The 17,892-nt window shown below is 46.9% G+C and overlaps 5 protein-coding genes across 5 annotated transcripts; all 5 read left to right on the forward strand.

Annotated features, from left to right (window-relative positions):
• Positions 1–1,014: 1,014 nt before the first annotated feature.
• DFJ58DRAFT_722655 (uncharacterized protein) lies at positions 1,015–1,422 on the forward strand (the record flags this gene model as incomplete). The annotated part of the gene is made up of 1 exon (XM_041384916.1): positions 1,015–1,422. The coding sequence occupies one exon, from the start codon at positions 1,015–1,017 to the stop codon at positions 1,420–1,422; it is 408 nt and encodes a 135-aa protein (XP_041249104.1).
• A 4,371-nt stretch (positions 1,423–5,793) lies between these two features.
• On the forward strand, positions 5,794–6,572 carry DFJ58DRAFT_762866 (uncharacterized protein; the record flags this gene model as incomplete). The annotated part of the gene is made up of 4 exons (XM_041388573.1): positions 5,794–5,808; positions 6,022–6,112; positions 6,171–6,402; positions 6,459–6,572. 4 exons carry the CDS (start codon positions 5,794–5,796, stop codon positions 6,520–6,522), a joined length of 402 nt encoding a protein of 133 aa, XP_041249105.1. The 3' UTR covers positions 6,523–6,572.
• A 2,097-nt stretch (positions 6,573–8,669) lies between these two features.
• Positions 8,670–10,215, forward strand: DFJ58DRAFT_910865 (uncharacterized protein; the record flags this gene model as incomplete). The annotated part of the gene is made up of 11 exons (XM_041395208.1): positions 8,670–8,829; positions 8,896–8,928; positions 8,972–9,000; positions 9,051–9,065; positions 9,122–9,160; positions 9,220–9,248; positions 9,374–9,405; positions 9,579–9,639; positions 9,684–9,820; positions 9,883–10,114; positions 10,171–10,215. Coding segments are annotated over 11 exons (810 nt in total), but the record flags the coding sequence as incomplete, so codon positions are not given.
• A 1,070-nt stretch (positions 10,216–11,285) lies between these two features.
• On the forward strand, positions 11,286–12,898 carry DFJ58DRAFT_762880 (BAR-domain-containing protein). The gene is made up of 7 exons (XM_041388574.1): positions 11,286–11,409; positions 11,459–11,492; positions 11,551–11,734; positions 11,787–11,929; positions 11,980–12,075; positions 12,135–12,452; positions 12,554–12,898. The coding sequence occupies exons 1-7, from the start codon at positions 11,291–11,293 to the stop codon at positions 12,605–12,607; spliced, it is 948 nt and encodes a 315-aa protein (XP_041249107.1). The 5' UTR covers positions 11,286–11,290; the 3' UTR covers positions 12,608–12,898.
• A 3,212-nt stretch (positions 12,899–16,110) lies between these two features.
• DFJ58DRAFT_892484 (uncharacterized protein) lies at positions 16,111–16,864 on the forward strand (the record flags this gene model as incomplete). The annotated part of the gene is made up of 3 exons (XM_041394782.1): positions 16,111–16,117; positions 16,176–16,237; positions 16,290–16,864. The coding sequence occupies 3 exons, from the start codon at positions 16,111–16,113 to the stop codon at positions 16,743–16,745; spliced, it is 525 nt and encodes a 174-aa protein (XP_041249108.1). The 3' UTR covers positions 16,746–16,864.
• Between the last annotated feature and the right edge of the window lie 1,028 nt (positions 16,865–17,892).

A 17,892-nucleotide genomic window follows, 5' to 3' on the forward strand; every position in this document is an offset into this window, starting at 1 on the left:
GAGGGAAGTGTAGACAGTTGTCCTGGCCACCAAAATGGCTGGCAGATTGATAGTGACTCAGAACTGTGTACGTTTGCAATAAAATAGTCGTGGAAAAACAAGACAAAGGATGTGCACGTGCCACGGAGCAAGGTGAATGTCGGCAGGGCTGGCACCTAGTATTCATGTCTATTGCAGGAATATGACGAGGAGATGACAGAACTTGTAGGACACTGTTTTTAACAGAAACCTAGTGTCAGATCAGTAGTTTGTGACGGTCAACTCTATTAGATCTCCAAGTCACTTTATTTCAATCCCTCCCATGTCTTTCCTTCTGTTCTCTTCATCCGAGTCTCGCATTCATCGTCATTATGGCAATCTGACACTAGAGCAAAAGGTAAGTGATATAGTCTCTTGTTTTTTGTTGTATTTATTCTTTTACACTGACAGACAGGGATATGACAAGTCGCTATGCTCATAAGTTCTTCATTCCCTTAATAGACACCTTTCTAAATCATTATCTAGGTTGCCAGCAACACGTGGAACAAATCCGTCTGCGAAGGACGGCGTTATTAGATTCCCGCACCTGCATGATCCGATATCGATACACTGTCATTTCCTATGATGTTTCCGAGTTGCTGCCTGTGTTTTGGAGCTCGTTTTGTACCGTATCTGTATGCCTGTCACCTGCAGCACCTAATATTATTTGAGCATATTTGCGCACATTTTCAACTATCTGGCAAGGAGCGTGAGTATATGCGTTCAAATGCGCAAATATGTTTTACATTGAAAAAAGCACCCACGTGCATGAGGAAACCCGCCCCCGCATATATTGAAATGTGCGGATTCACTCACTACGTGTCATAGCATGTTCTCATATGTTTTTTCACTGAGCTGCTGACAAAATCACTTATCGTCACACCACACCTCCTCCCGTCACAGTCAGTTTTCACTGGGCCTGATCAGTCCTTCTCAGCTGTGAAGTGTATTGTTTTCCTATGTGAAGGCTTCGTGTACTTCACTGGCCCACTGTACATGTCTTCAACGTTCAACATCCTCGAACGACTGACAAGCCTGTCCACCGCTCTTGACCTCTCCACACTCCCGCATGACAGTCCTACAACCCAATACCTCATAATTGTGTATTCTATGGTTGAGAACGGCTGGCTTGCGCTTCTCACAGGCCTTTCCTTCGTTATCTCGACAAATCTGACAGAGCTCTTCATAGATGTTCTTAGCAGCTATCAAGCTTTGACGAACATTGCGGGAATGCTCACCCTCAGCACTCCTCACAACACATTGTTCAACCTGCTTTCCAAATTTGCAATACCTTCGCGGGTAGTGTCCAGCGGGGAGTCCTATGTTGAACCTCCGATGCTCAGAACATCAGCAGATAACCTGAGGTTGACAGCACCTACCCAAGTTCCAGGACTTTCCGAGTGAAATCTGGCACGTCTCAAAGTGTTGGTATCTTGTGCCCTTTTCCTTGCCGGCAGTTTAGGAGAGAGCTGGTATGGCTGTTTTGGAAGTGTTACAGAATGCAGACTATGTTTTGAACGTCAAAGCGTCTCAAGCATCTACCAACCTGCGGATGCACATACCCATGATACCCAGTCGATCCGTGTCAGAGATGAGCTCTGCTGAACAGGGGAAAATGGCTTGTCACCCCTTCATGAATATTAATTCAGATGACGTGCTTACATTTGCTCAGTCATTGGAGGGCGAAAGGGCTAAACAACTGATTGTCGCACTTCCACGCACAATGCCTCTCTCAGGCAAGCTCTGCATCACTCGATGTGGAAACTCGATTTCGCGTGTTGACCGCAATATGTAAAATTAAGCAAACCCTCGTTTAGAGATAATACATTTGTGTGGGTGAGTTCTGATGAGCGCCGGAGGGAAGGTAACCTTCTGACCTAAATCTTTCTCGCACAGTACAAGATGCCCTACATCTTGGCATTAGATCAGCATGTTGATGCAGCCTGCTGTGGTCAATTGAATTACATCCTCGAGTGTCCTTGACAACAAAAATCGTTACAGTGGTGCAGTTGAGTACAAACAATTACCAATTCCAACTATAACGGACCTTTTAGAACATCAAAGCTACTGTTGGGTGTGTGGGCGCACGAAGGCGCTGGGGCATCATTGATAGTTCCGCCGACCACATCCAGCCTTCCAGATTGCATTTGCGGAATTGGAACTCGAGGCTGATGTTAGGACGGACGATGCTGTTCATGCTAGTGACTCCGACCAATTAGACTAACCTTCCTTCGTCTGTTGTACATTTCTATACATGTTTAGTGGTTTCTAATTGATGAGCCAATGAAATTCATACCTCGCGCCATCAAATTCCATTGGCCTAACCATTACATTCTGTTGTTTTATCTATCTTATCTGATAAGTCATGCCCATTTTTTGGTGATCCTTTTGAAATTCATGCATCAAATTATTATTACTGAGCGCTGAGTGGCCACACTGTCAATGAGATCTATGGTAGTGGCCAAAACAATGAATACACTTGCTGGTAGATTCAGTGTTATGCATATTGAGGCTCATGAGTCCGATGCTCAAACCACTGAAATTCATTGGTTTTACTTCCCACACTAGCACTGAATGTAAAAGAACTGATGCCGCGGCTTAGCAATTTTGAGGGTCCATCACAGGTATATGGAATTCTGATTGTCAGGGAAGAACGACCCAGGCTCCTTCCCAGCCACTGCTTCGAGTGTTTGACTTCAGACAGTTCCACACCCCTAGTATGCCGCCCTCAAACACTCGAAGCAGTGGCTGGGAAGGTGCCTGAGAATGACCAGTGACTACAATGTCCAGGTTAAGTATCTGCCACTTGGAGGTATCATCATGATGGGCCATGTGTATTGTTGCAAGGAACTGATACTGACAGGTATGTCGCCATCGACTGGACGGACACGTGTGCTGTGCTGGTTGGCTTTCTTGTCCACTGGCAAGATGGCTGGATCAGTGACCATGGCCAGGGCCATGGCATGGGCTATATTGAGTGATTTTTTCGCAGCATTCAAAATCCTAGATTTTGAAGAAGGGTATATGACTGAGTGTGCCATACTGGAGAATCGCTCACTCAAAAGATTGTGATTGCGCCAGGTTTTGCATATGTGCATTGCCCGTAATTTTCTAACACTATCATCACACAAGTGGTTGTGCAACATGCTCACTAACCTTGGGTCAGCCCTCACCTACAACAAACATGAACGGCCGCTGTTTAAGCCTAAGAAAATTTTAATACTTTACATGGTCCAGGTTCTCGGTTCGAACCCTTGCTGAACCAGAACCGGACCATTGTCAGACCGAACCGATGGTCCGGTCCACGGTTCTGCTTACTGAGAGAACCGAACCGTAGGTCCGGTTCTCGGTTCTCTGAATTTGCTAGAGAACCGGACCGAACCGGACTTTTCCATCACTATTTGATTCAAACCTTAAAAAAAGTCGGATTGTCGTCTCGCACCTCGTCGTAATCCAGGAATGCTTTCCAAACCACAGATCAATTAATGTAACTGGATTTCAATTGAGGTGTTGATCAAAAGGCATGTACAGTACACTATCTCATAATGCATAACGTCGGGACCCCCTTCGACCCTATGCACTATGAGATTTACATATGTCACACTTGTGACAAATTGTGACACCGTGCGGTAGAGCATCATGATCGCCGGCACAAGTACATACTACATATCTAACGAAAGTAAGCATCTATTGTAGTCTGTCGAGTGTAGAAGCTCCTCGTGTCACAGCTCAGCACGGAAAAGACGGATCTGTTTCAACAACTCAAGTGGAAGTGTTAAATCAGCATTTCCAAACTGGAGGCAAACCTTTTCGAGCCGCTGACACAGTGCAAGTGTTTCTGCGCGGGAAACCTCTGGTTCGATCACTGAGAGTGAGGTTTTGATGTGCTGTGTGCACTGTAGCAGCTGGTTGTGCTGAAGTTACCGGATTATTTTTGACCTTGGGTTTTTTTTGCTGTCTCTGGTATGGTGGGGGTGTATCATGATCTCGAGGTTTGCGTTTCCGAGCAGACTCGGAAATGGTGGATGCCACTGGATGGTAATTGAATCAAAGTTGGTTACTTTGGCAATGTAGCATGAATAAAATGACCCACAAGCATCACCGATATGACTCAACCGGCCAAAAATGCTATCTCATAATGCATAATGGACCCACAGGCTTATGCATTCAAGTTATGGTTCAATTTCTCACTGGCCCACGGTGGGACCTTCCGAAGTCGATGCATTATGAGATTTATGCATTATGAGACGATGCATCATGAGATAGTGTACTGTCATTCGAAAGGCTCGTACGTCGAGTTCATCCATTGATCGCTTCGGGCGGTATGGAGGAACGGCAAGGTCATACTTACTTACGTCTGAAATTTTTACCGAGTTAAAAGGACCGGAGCTTCCTCGAGTCGCTCTTTGAAAATTTCATTGTAGTGTCATGTCCGCTCTATGATTTCCTTCTTGGTAAAACTCCCCCTAGATAAGCCTCTTTTGTACGACTGTCCCTCTCCGCCCCCCTTTCTTTGTAACACTGCCCTTGTCGCTACACACGTCAATCGTGTTCTGTGGCAAGGAGTTGGATACGACGAATTTATGTACTTTTAGTCGCATCTGTACTAGTAATCAGCGTGTATATGAATTAGAAGAACTGTAGGTTGTGGTTTTTCGCCAAGAGGCCAGAGAATGTTACTGAAGCGCTAACCTTTTGAAGGGATGTCTGCCACGAGGTCGACTTGGGGGCTTGCCAAGGGTGCTGTGTTACATCAATGAAAGTGTCGGCCCATCAGTGGGTTGGCCCGCAGTAGGTCCCAACACTGGCCTGCGATTCACCAACAACTCCCGCATCGACCGCATCGGTACCATCCCTTCCCTAGATGCATATTTCCTTTCTCCTTTAGATCATCCTGTGATACTTACTTCGGTCAACCAGGTATCATCCTACCTCACTTCGGCAACTTAAGCGCTGGATGGTGGTATATCAACCGAGCCACGAATACCATCCACCACGTTCCCCGCCGCTCCCTCGCTCCCATCTTCTAACAGTATGACCCTAGTCTCAAATAATCCCAGCTGGTGGCCAGTTCATCAATTCCCATTATATTTTCAGCTACTTAACAGGTTCGTGGAGAGACACGCGGATGATGACGGTGACGATTTGATTAACCTTCGCCACGGTTGCAGTTGCCGCCTCTGTTGGGGTAATCTACGATTGGGGTGAGCAAGACTGAGTATGAAAGAACCGCTGATATCCTTATAGTATTTTGAGCACTTACGTTTGGACAAGAGGTATATCGATTCATTCCTGGTGTAGCCATCTCACTGAGAATGGTTTAATAGATTGAACTATTCTGGGTGAGTGCATTCTGGCATCAAACGAATGTCGTAAAATTATATCTAATTCGTGGCAGAGGCGACGATGGTCCTCGATGACCGTTCTATATCTCAGTGTATGTAGCTTATGTTTAAATATGCTTGGCAAGTCGTGCTGACGTGAACACATCCCAGTTACGCTATGTCGGAATAGGATATGTTGTGTATGTGCTAAAGGCTAGAAAATTGGCATTGTGCTTATCAACGATCTCTCACAATCAGCCTCAAGATGTTGAGCATGTCACCTCACATTCACTGTCTTTATTTCTTCTGACTGGTGGCATACAGCCAATGTTATGACAATTTCAATCACAGATTCAGTGAGTGTTCTGCACTGACGGTTTCCATTGCCATTTAAGCAGTTGAACCACCATGCAGGGGTGAGTGAGATCCTCGAAAAACTTGGTTCGATATAATGACTGCTTCAGTTGTGAGTTTTTTCAAGTGTGTGATCCTCCGAGGCTGATAACTAATGTTGCTGGATTTTCAGGCCGTGTCATGTACGTTACACTGGAAAGCACGAATGAGGTTGTAAATGTAATGCTGGGTGGTGAGCTATACACCTCTGTGATATTGACTTGACCATAACATCGGCCAAGTCATCATGATCGCTCGGCTGAATGCCATGTATTGACGATCCAAGAAGGTGTTGGTATTTCTGGTTGTCGTCTTTCTGGCCATCAGAATCGCCAACGCAGTGATGGCCGCAATATCCATAATGCATATTTCAGTGGGTGAGCTGTGATTCTGGATGAAATACTTGGTTACATCGGGCTCATTGACAAATACCAGAGGAATTCATCCTCTCCGGCACCTATGTATGCAACATCGACTACCCGGGAGATACAGTACTTCTGTATACCATCACTTGGATACTCGCCCTTGCATGGGAGGTCCTTCTGCTGTGTCTCGCAGTCCGGATTACTGTAAAGCACTCGCGTGAACTGCGACAACACTCACCAAGAGGGATTATTGGGGACTGTTTCGCTGCGCTAATGAAAACTCACGCGGGTTATTTTGCGAGGTGAGCTCATAATGTGAAAATGATTCTCTTTTCCGCTGAAGCTCTGCACATGCTAGTTTTCTTGCAGTTTCTTGTTTCTACGTCGGTTTTTCTTCTCCGACGCTCTCAGCGGTATGCTGATTTGTCGTCGACCTCTGCATGCAGCCATAATTCATCATTTCCCTTAGAACCCAAATTCCCTGAAAACTCAGGTTTTTCTTGGTTTCGCTCAAATTTTCCAATTCGCGCAGTTGTTTGTACTGGGACCCACGCCTTCTCCTTAGTGTTCGAGAATATCGTGCTGAGCTCCTACCCAACTCCGATACAGCAATCGCTATGGCTCCAATTGCTTTCCAGGGGTACAACCGTGTATCAACCGGCAGCAGTGGGTAATACTGGAGATGCTCGATGTGATTGATTTACAATGAGCGGGTAGTCTATAGGGAGAGTGTTTGTTTAGACTTATCTCAAGTCTTGTCGTGGTACTTATTCAAGCTATAGTTAGTGTTGCGAAGTAGTAGACGTTCGCGATTTTGTTTTGTGTAATGTATCTTAGGTTAAAATTTCTCGAATAAGTATGCTATGCTATGCTCTGCAGTAGTGATGACATAGGGTAAGGATAGTCATAACATTAAGGATAATAAGTATTGGCAAGGGCGTAATTAATATGCAAGGGGCGATAATGGCAAAGATACATACACCCATTCAAACAATCGATGATACACCTCTCTCCTACACATGCCACACACAGAAAGTGAGGGACAGCCACTTTCTACAATGACGGCGTCTTTCCCATATGCACTCAGGACGGGTGTGGTAGTAAACCAAACCCTCCCGTGACAACCCCGCGGACCTGTTCGGAGAATTGCTTGATGCGAAGAGCCGGGGCCAAACCGCACAGGAAGCCTCTCAAAGGTGGCACAGAATGAACATCTCCTGACGCGAGCGTCTGCTGCCACCTCGCGACGCATTGTTCCACCCGCTTTCCAAATTTGCGATATCTTCGTGAGTAGTGTTGTAGTGGGGAGATCTGGCATGGGGTGCCAGGTCCTGGCAGGATGGACTGGCGCAGGTCATAGGGAGTGCCAGGGGTTCTAGCAGCAGTAGCAGGAGTCCTGGCTCGTAGTCGTCCTGCGGCTTATGTTGTAGTCGGTCCTTGATAGATAGAACCGCAGCCTCCCGCTATAGAGCTTTTGCCTGGGTTTCTGCTTACAGTCCTTGCCCGTTCCAGTGTCCAAGATAAGCCGAATCTGGTAATCTGGTCATACCTTGGGCCTGTGACTGTGACGGAGTCTTGGTAAACGCTCTTCACTTTGCCCTGCCCGACTTCTTACTTTGCTGAGTCTGACCCAGCGCTTCTCGTCGTGCGGCAAGGTAGCGCGACCAGAGACCTGTGGAGGTGTGGCCCGCCGCCTCATGCTCTGCCACTGGCCAGGACAGCTAGATCCGTAGTTTGCCATGCTTTGCGATTTTGATGATAGGTGGCCTGCATTCCCATTCTTGTCACTCTGACAGATTGCCAGGCCGACAGTACTGCCGCAGGTCACACAGTAAGCGACAGGCCTGCTATAGGCTGGACAGGAAAGCTATGTTGGCCTGTGAGAATGCCGATGCCATGAAGGGTGGGATAAAAACAGCTTGAAATGGATGAGGGAAGAGACGCAGGGAGATGAGGTTGATATTACTCGGTTCAGACGAAACCCGAAATCAGCATTCCTTTCGACATGGCGGGCGGCAGGCAGCGGAGCGGGCAGGACGGAAACCATGAGGCCTAAGGCTGAGCGCTATAGGAGTGTGATATTACAACTACGATTTTAATTTGCCGAGGCTACCAAGGCTCCGGCACAGTCACAGGCCCAAGCCTTGTTTGTACAACTGCCCCTTTCCCCCCGCTTTCTTGTAACACTGCCGTTATTGCTACACACGTCAATCGTGTTCTATGGCAGGAAGTCGGATATGACGAATGTATGTACTTTCGTTGCATCTGTACTATTAATCAGTGTGTATTTGAATCAGAAGAAATTTAGGTTGTGGTTTTTCGCTCGTACGAGGTCAGAAACGTTGCTGAAGCGTTGACCCAGTTTGAGGGAATGTCTGCCACGAAGTCGACTTGGGGCTCGGGTATTGTTCAAACCTGTGTTATATCAATGAAATACAAAGTATCACATCAGTGGGTTGTCCCACAATACGTCCAACACTACGGGCCTGCGATTCACCAACAACTCCCACATTAATCAGATATCATCCATCAAACCTTACTTCGCCGACTTGGCAAGCGCTGGACATCGATGGCGGTATATCAGCTAAATCATGAACGTGATCGTCATACATGCATCAAGTTCGCCGCCGCTCCCTTACTCCCATCCTTTAACAGTATGACCCTAGTCTCGAATGATCCCAGCTGGTGGCCATTCATTAATTCCCATTATATCTTCAGCTACTTAACAGGTTCGTGGAGAGACATACGGGTGATGACGGCGACGATTTGATTAATCCTTCACCACGGTTGCACAGTTGCCGCTTCTGTTGGGGTAATCTACGAATGGGGTGAGCAAAACTGAGTATGAAAGAACCGCTGACATCCTTATAGTACTCCCAGCGCTTACGTTTGAACAAGAGGTAGGTCAATTCATTCCGGTGTAGCCATCTCGCTGAGAATGGTTTAATAGATTGAACTGTTCTGGGTGAGTGTATTCTGACATCAAAAGAATGACGTAAAATTATATCTAATTCGCGGCAGAGGCAACGCTGGTCCTTGATGACCGTTCTGTATCTCAGTGTGTGTAAGCTCATGTTTAAATATGCTTAGCAAGTTGTGCTGACATGAACACATCCTAGGTACGCTATGTTGGAATAGGATATGTTGTGTATGTGTGAAATGCTAGAAAATTGGCATTGTACTCATCTGCGATCTCTCACAATCAGCCTCAAGATGTTGAGCATGTCACCTCAAATTCACCAGTGTTTGTTTCTTCTGACTGGCTGCATACAGCCAATGTTATGACAATCTCAATCACAGATTCGGTGAGTGTTCTGCACCGATGGTTTCCGATTCCCACTTAGGCAGTTGAACCACCATGCAGGGGTAAGTGAGATTCTCGAACAACCTTAGTCCGATGTAATAACTGCTACAGTTGTGAGTTTTTTTAAGTGCTGTGATCCTCCAAGGCTGATAACTAATGTTGCTGGATTTCCAGGTCGTGTTATGTACCTTGCACTTGGAAAGCACGAACGAGGTCGTGAATGTAATGCTGGGTGGTGAGCTATGCACCTCTGCGATATTGACTTGACCATAACATCAGCCAAGTCATCATGATCGCTCGGCTGAATGTCATGTATCAGCGATCCAGAAAGGTGCTGGTATTTCTCGTTGTCAGTCTTTCTGGCCGTCAGAATCGCCAACGCAGTGATTGCCGCGATATCCATGATGCATATTTCAGTGGGTGAAGCTGTGATTCTGGATGAAATACTTGTTCCATCGGGCTCATTGACAAATACCAGAGGAAGTCGTTCTCTCTGGCACCTATGTATGCAACATCGACTACGTGGGAGATACCGTACTTCTGTATACCATCACTTGGATACTCGCCCTTGCATGGGAGGTCCTTCTGCTGTGTCTCGCAGTTCGGATTGCTGTAAAGCGCTTGCGTGAACTGCGAAAACACTCACAAAGAGGTATTTTTAGAGACTGTTTCACGGTACTAATGAAAACTCACGTGAGTTACTTTGCGAGGTGAGCTCATAATGTGAAGGTGGTTCTCTTTTCCGCTGAAGCTCTGCACATGCTAGTTTTCTTGCAGTCTCTTGCTTTTACGTCGGTTTTTCTTCTCCGACAGTTCTCGGCGGTATGTTGATCTGTCGTCGACCTCTACATGCAGCCATAATTCATCATTTTCATTAGAACCCAAATTCCGTGGAAACTCAGGTTTTTCTTGGTTGCGCTCAAATCTTCCAATTTGCGCAGTTGTTTGTGCTAGGACCACGCCTGGTCCTTAGCATTCGAGAATATCGTGCTGAGTTCCAAGCCTGACCCTGATACAGCGATCGCTATGGCTCCAATTGCTTTCCAGGAGCGCGTCTCTGTGTCAACTAGCAGTAGTGTGTAATACTGGAGATGCTCGACGTGATTTATTTACGAATGAGCGGATAGTCTATAGGGAGAGAATTTGTTTTGATTCATTTCAAGTCTTGTCGTGGTACTTTTTCAATGTTATAATTTAGTAGTAGTAGTAGACGTTCACGATTTTGTAATGGGTAATGTATCTTGGGCTAAAATTTCTCGACATAAGTATGCTCTGCAGTAGTAATGTCATAAGGTAAGGATAGTCATAAGATTAAGGATATAATAAGTACTGGCAAGGGCGTAATTGATATGAAAGGGGCGATCATAGCAAGGATAAATACGCTCATCCAAACAATCGATGATATACCTCTCTCCTACACATGCCATACATGGGAAATGAGGGACAGTCATTTTCTCCGATGATAGTGTCTTTCCCATATGCTCAGGACGGGTGTGGTAGTAGACCAAACCCTCTCGTGACAACGCCGCAGGACCTGTTCGGAGAATTGCTTGAATGTGAAGAGCTCGGGCCACACCAGCCCAGGAAGCATCTCAAAGGCGGCGTAGGAGTGAACATCTCCTAACAGGGATGCAGCAGACTCATAATCTATCACCTCCATCATGCATCGTTGTCAATTACCAGCGGTCATCGATAGACAACAGGACGACCTGTACCAGTTCATTCTAACAAGTCAGACTTTATTAGCTTGTCAAGATCTCATGCGCACGGACAACGGACCTCTCAAATACAAAAACCACGCGCTCAAGTGATTTGTCAATCAAGGTGAAGTTCCTACAAAGTGCAGAACGTCAAATCATTAAATCGTGTGATTTACGTAAGCCATTATGAAGTGGTGCCTGGGCCAAGATGGGTCCAGCGGCTGCGTATCCAACTTGATCAACACCACTTGTCATTCCGACAACCTCTTTGGGGTGATATCACTAAGTACAATGAGCTGGACGGGGTCTGTTTCCTACTTCGATGTAGCTCACTGAGGTCTGAATATCTACTAGGTTCAAGAAGTCGCTGAATAGGGCGGGTACAACGGTAGGAACACATCTTCGATCCTACGCGGAGCACCCATGACTCGTTTGCAACCATTCAGGTCTTACAAAAGACCGGACAGATAGAACGCACGATAGATCGTGAATTTGCGGATGAAGAAGGCCAAGTACAGAGCGTACGTTCATCCGCAGTTCCGTCTCCTTGTCATTTAACTTGGCCCAGCTTCGAGAAGGAGTGTCAGGCGTTGCAAAGGGACGCCAAGCAATATCAGGATGCCATGCGCTGTAAGTCGTGTGGCCTCGTTATATCATGTAACATGTTGAAATAGTGCCGCAGCGATGACAACTACACAGGCGCGGTTGGCTGAGACCATCGAGACTTTCTACGGCGCTGCAGATCGCACATCAGATGGTGCTATGGCCAGTCATGCTTTCACGAGCGCAGTTGAGGAGCTTGATAGTGGCATTCAGAGGGAACTTGTAAGTGACACTTGCTTCTGTTGATTCCATTTGTTTATTATCTTCTACAGGAAGGTCCTTATCGTACGACAATCATGGAACCCCTCGGGAAGATGAATGCATACTTCCCGGTCGTTAACGAGCATATCACCAAACGGAACAAGAAGGTGATGCTTCCTGCTATTGATCGGCGGTCCTGAGCGATTCGACTAAACGGGTTTTTCAGCTCCTGGACTTCGACGCTGCACGTAGCAAACTACGAAAGACGATCGAGAAACCAAGTGAAGACCCTACAAAGCTTCCAAAAGCACAACAAGAACACGACGATACGAAAGAGGTTTTCGAGCTCATGAATGATCAACTCATCTCGGAGCTCCCACAGCTCTTGGATCTGCGCATACCGTATTTTGATCCCAGTTTCGAGGCTATGATTCGCATGCAATGTAAGTTTGCCGAGGAAGGATATGAGAAGATGAGCGCTGTACAGAGGTGGGTTTTGGGTTTCAGGAATGACGAGTGCGGATCTGGCTTATGCTATGATCAGGTATTTTGCGGACAATGTGCGGGACGATTATGCTGCAGGTCAGCTGGATGCACAGGTATGATCAGCTATTACGTGTACGTTCTTTGTTCATTGGTGGTCAGGTCGAGGCGGTCTTACAGGAAATGAGAGAACTATCTATCTGCGGGGCGAACTGATCCCTTCACATATCTCATGTATACCATGTATACTACCTACTGTTCGGGTAGATTCTGCCTTCGGACGACATAGTATTAATGCGTGTAGAACCCTTGTAAGGTTGCATATTCCGTGACTGCATTAAAAAGACTAGTTAGTGACCTCATCTGCGTTCAGCATTCGCGTTCGAGTTTAGCACACGCATCTGTATACGGGTTCCCGTGTGTGTTGTATATACCAAGTAGTTTTCTTACTAGTCAAAAACGCAAAGACAACGCTAGGACAACAGACTCTTCTGCACCGTAACTCTCCACTGGACCAACGCGGTCTGGGTGGTTTAAACCGATGCCCATGCACACTGGCGAGACAAACAATGTCACGAGCTCCAACGAGCCAGGAATATCCCTCGAGGACCACGTCCACGGTCTCAGAAGCCTAGAACACTTGCGCGCGATACAATGAATCACAGATGTATTATGTTAATTTTGATCTAATCCATCATGCGATGATTGTCAATAACGAATGGAGTTAAAGGAGGACATGAATTTGCAGCCTAGCCCCAAGGAGCATCCAACTGCGTTTCAACTTTGAATCGGTTATTGTGTGTCAGATGTGGCTCATCGGGAAAGGTAACTAGTGGTCCACCCACACCGCGCACCACTCTCTTCGAATAACAGTGGACATGTCGCGTTCAATGTTGCATCCACACTTCGAAAATATTCCCGAAACAAAAATCCCACAGCGGCTTGAATATAAGTCCAGGTAATCTGTAGACTCAAACCTCAAACCCAACCGTTTTTTATCTGTCATTTGCTGCCTCGGTAAGCACATGGAATGAAAAACTCAGTGGACTGCAACTGACCTAGTCTCACAGCCATATCTTAATATGTCTTCCCAAGAAACGTACTATAACGTCGAAGTCGTCCAGTTTTGGCGAGGCCAGATAGAGTACCTTCGGCCCCATCCCCTTCACTGGGTCATCTACATCCCAACCGATCCTGGTGTCGGAAATACGTATCACCTCGTGGGAGACGCGGAGACCTATGCCATGGAGTTCAGGCGTGACCAGCCGCACGTAAACCCCGATGACTGGCGCGGAAGCCACACCATGGGAAGAGTGGCTGCGAATAAGGCTCGCCCTGTTCGAGTGGCACCTCGCGAGCGTTCCAATCACGCGTAACGACCCCCGATGGAACAGCCAGAACTGGGTGTGGGACTGTCTCCGCCACCTCCGCCACCAACGTTTTGAGATCAGCTGGGAGCTTAGACAATGCGACCTTCAAACAAAGATGTGCTGCCTGCGGGAAGATTGGGAATTCGGTCGAATTTAGAGATGGTGGAGATCTGGTATACCCCAGTGGTTGATCAAATATTCAACATTCTTATTCGGAGTCATTGGGAACACTCACCATAAATATAAGACATTTCATTCTGCATGTGTATCACCATTAGCATCGTAGGCGTCTTGGGCGACCGTGAGTGGCCTTCGGTATCCTGACTGAATCAGGACTCAAGAGCCACTTAATTTCTGTCGCTCTGACAGACAGAAACGACAAGTGAAAGGATGACACCCTATCTCTTCGCATTAGCAGTGGAAGATATGCACTTGCGCATCGCCTGCGCGTGGATTTAGGGGTGAAGGAGGCGACAATGAAGTACTTGCGATCCGAGTCGACATGCGATGGATTTGGAACTTCAAGCTTTCGAGCTTGGGCTGCAGCCGCGACGCGACGTCACTTGAAGTTAGACGTACGAACAAGACACGAAAATATGTCTGGGCCGCTGATGCTTGGCATTTGAACAACCTAAAAACTCTTCAAGTTGTCAGTACATACTGCCAGTACAACGTTGCTTGCGGCAGCTGACTAAGCTTTTGCCGAGCGAGTTCTCATTGCTCAATTCAAGTTGCATGGATTGAAGTGAGTCACTTGCAACACCAGGCATACGCACGGACTCTCATATAAGCAGAGCCTAACATCAAAGTCGAAAGTGGAGTCGTACATTATGCATCATGCACTTGTCAAGGACGATATGCAACTAACCTCGAAAGGCCGCCCCCCTTCACTCAATTTCATCGGACATCCACACAAAATATTTGAAGTCGAACGGACCTAAGGTGGCGGGGCTCCCTATCTGACCTGGATGAGGCCATCGAGCTCCATACTGTCACCTTAGCGCAGTGCCCCCCTGGCCATTTTCCTTGATTCGACTATATCAACGACCTCGCCACCAGCCTTCGTGACCGATTTCAGCAGCAGGGCACTCTGTCTAAACTGGGAGATACCATCGAGCCCCACCGAGCTACACTCGCATTCCGTCCACCTCACCATTTTCTTCGATTCAATCATTAACAACCTTGCCGTCAGCCTTTGTGACAGATTGGCCGCCTTTAGGTGGCAGGGCGTTGTGTCTGACTTGAATGAGGCTATCGAGCGCTAGGCCTTTAGGCTTTATATGCAGCTCTCATTCAGTCTCTCACCAAGATCTTTATGCCACAAAGTCATGTGCTACCTCCGCAGAACAGTTAAAGCATCACTCTGCCTTGCTTGCCTATCAGACCGCATTGAAATTTCTTGATCAGCATGTTACTTTCTTGACGTTCTTTTCCATCCACTGCGATGTGATTAGGGAGGGTACTTCATCCATCGCAATGATTTCTCTCTCATGCGGTGTTCGTCACGGTACTTTAACCACTGCTGTTGAACTGGTTGAATGCAATATTCTGGGACCCAGTTGGTCCGCTTTCGCACTAGATGATATTTCTGCATCAGGTGACATTGGTGAAGCCTTGGCAGAAGAGTTCAAGCGATTCAGCGTTCGGACTCGATGTTGTTACGGGCCAGAATATCTCTCTTCTATGAAAACCTGATGATTCAGGAAGATTGGGATGCAAAGGCGCTGCGGGGGTGTTGTACAAAAAGATTCCATCTGAATAGCAGATAGGCGCTTAGTTTGAGACTCATTCCCCGATTTGACATTTGCAGTGGCCGACTTATACCCATTCGTGTCGGCAAAAAAAGTTCGCGTTGGACTCTAACACGTGTAAAGAGTCATTGGCATGTATGTTGCATGTATCATATATGTGGTTTTCTTGAAACGAGATTCTCGTGCCACAGCTGATGTTTGACAGGATTGTGTGAGCTCCTCCTGCAGCCTGACTGTTCAAATGAAAGTCTGAGTGGTTCGATCCCCTAATTCAAATGATTGATTGACAGAACATAACAAAGAACTCCAACGAGCCACCGCAAGAAGTTCGTTTCCATAAGCCTTAGCCTAGAACACTTGCGTGTGATACAATAAATCACGTTAATCTTTGATGCGTTCCATCAAGGATGATCGACAGCAGTGACCGAGGTCAAAGCCCTAGCGAAGTGAACATCCACCTGTAGCTTTGAATGCGGTGGAGTCACCACGGATCGCTCGATCTAGAAAGACAATCCGTGGTCCATCAAGCAAACTCAAAGCGCACAGCATATTCTCTTCGAGAGATAGTGGACAAGAGATAGTGGACATGTCACGTTCAATGTCGCGTCCACATTTCGTTGTTCCCGAAACCACATTCCACAACCGCTTGGATATAAATCCAAGTCATCGATGAGCTCAAAACTCAAATTCACCCATCCTTCACCTCTCCGTCGTCTGCCCTCTTGGTGAGTATACCGAATAAAAACTCAGCGAACCGGAACTGACCGAGTCCCATAGCCACCCTCTAATATGTCTGCACCAGCTACGTTCTATAACGTCGAGGTCGTCCAGTTTTGGCGAGGCCAGAAAGAGTACCTTCGGCCTTATCCCCTTCACTGGGTTATCTATATCCCGACTGGTCCTGGTATCGGGAACACGTACCACATCCTGGGAAACACAGATACCTACACCATGGAGTTCAGACGCAACCAGCCACACGTAAACCCCAATGACTGGCGCGGAAGCTTTACCGTTGGACGAGTGGCCGCCCATCAGCTGGCTTCGTTAGAGAGGCACCTCGTAAGCGTGCCAATCACGCGTCACGACCCCCGATGGAACTCCCAGAACTGGGTATGGGACTGTCTCTGCCACCTCCGCCGCCAACGCTTTGAGATCAGCTGGCAGTTTAGACAATGCGACCTTCAAGTGAAGATGTGCTGCCTGCTGGAGGAATGGGAATTCGGTCGAATTTAGAGGTGGAGATCGGTGTGCCCCTCGGAGTGTTTCATCAAAATATTTAATATTCTCATTCGGAGTCATTCAAATCGGAACACTCACTATAGAATCTAGACACTTACTTGCATTCTGCATTTGTATCATCATTAGCATCATAGACTTTCGTTATCCTGATTAAATCAAGAGGTTTCCTCGCCAATCAAGTTCTGTGGCTCTGACATACAGCACAATTGAGAGTGGCGTTTTGCATGTCGCGTATGGAATGGGACGAAAGAGGCCAAAGCGTAGCGAGTAGTAGTTGAGTTGAACGCTGCCAACCTCAGTAGTCCAGTAATTAAATGCTGCGTCATCATCTGGAACATCAATGCATCAAGGCTTCAGCACTTCAGCACTCAGCTGCGATGGCAAGTTGGACGTATGAACAAGACACAAGGGTTTGAACCTTTGATGTTGACTAGGAGAAGTCCACACACTTTGGGGTCTTCGGGAATGATATAAGAAAGTTAAAAATGGCAAGCAAGCACCCAAACTTCCAGACGCCAAAAGTCCAACTCAAGATTACAAAGGACGACGCGACATCGAGGCGCATGAATAAGACACGGGAGTATTTGATCTTTGTGAACCTGTCCTCACATATCCAAACACATTGGTGTCTCGGAGGAGAATAACATTCATGATGATGGTGCAAAACATATAATACTAAAGAAGTGTAAAAATGGGGAGCAACTTGCACCCAAACGCCAAGCAAACTCGAGATTATGGCGAAGCGACGAGACACGAAAATAACTGGATTTTCATCCGTATTATAAAACCCAGTCACTTTCGTGTCTGGTAACGACATCATGGTGGTGGTTCGGAACAAGAAGTACAAAGAAATGGCGAGCAAGTACGGTACTCATATACACGCACAGATCTCCCACGGTTGACAGTGCATTCTTCAGTAAAACACGCGATCACACAACCAACCTCGCATCGCAAGAGATTCCCTCCATCCATTCCATGGATACAAAAAGCAACCAAGTAAGTATACAAAGTGATTAATTAAATACGTCGTCATCATCCATAGTCTTCAAAAGGGCGGTATTGCAGACGACCTCCAGCACCATAACAGCCCCGTAGACAACCTCCAGCACCGCAAAGCACTATGTAAGTAGGTGAAACACGA

Source organism: Suillus subalutaceus, assembly GCF_016647625.1.
Source record: "Suillus subalutaceus strain FC151 chromosome Unknown DFJ58scaffold_9, whole genome shotgun sequence".
NCBI lineage: Eukaryota > Fungi > Basidiomycota > Agaricomycetes > Boletales > Suillaceae > Suillus > Suillus subalutaceus.

Bases quoted from the DNA above. Each gene is read 5' to 3' on its own strand.
- DFJ58DRAFT_762880 (XM_041388574.1), top strand. From the start codon at position 11,291: ATGAAGTGGTGCCTGGGCCAAGATGGGTCCAGCGGCTGCGTATCCAAC. The intron at 11,493-11,550 runs GTAGGAACACAT...GCAACCATTCAG, and splicing joins TGAATAGGGCGGGTACAACG to GTCTTACAAAAGACCGGACA. The intron at 12,453-12,553 runs GTATTTTGCGGA...ATTGGTGGTCAG, and splicing joins CTGGCTTATGCTATGATCAG to GTCGAGGCGGTCTTACAGGA.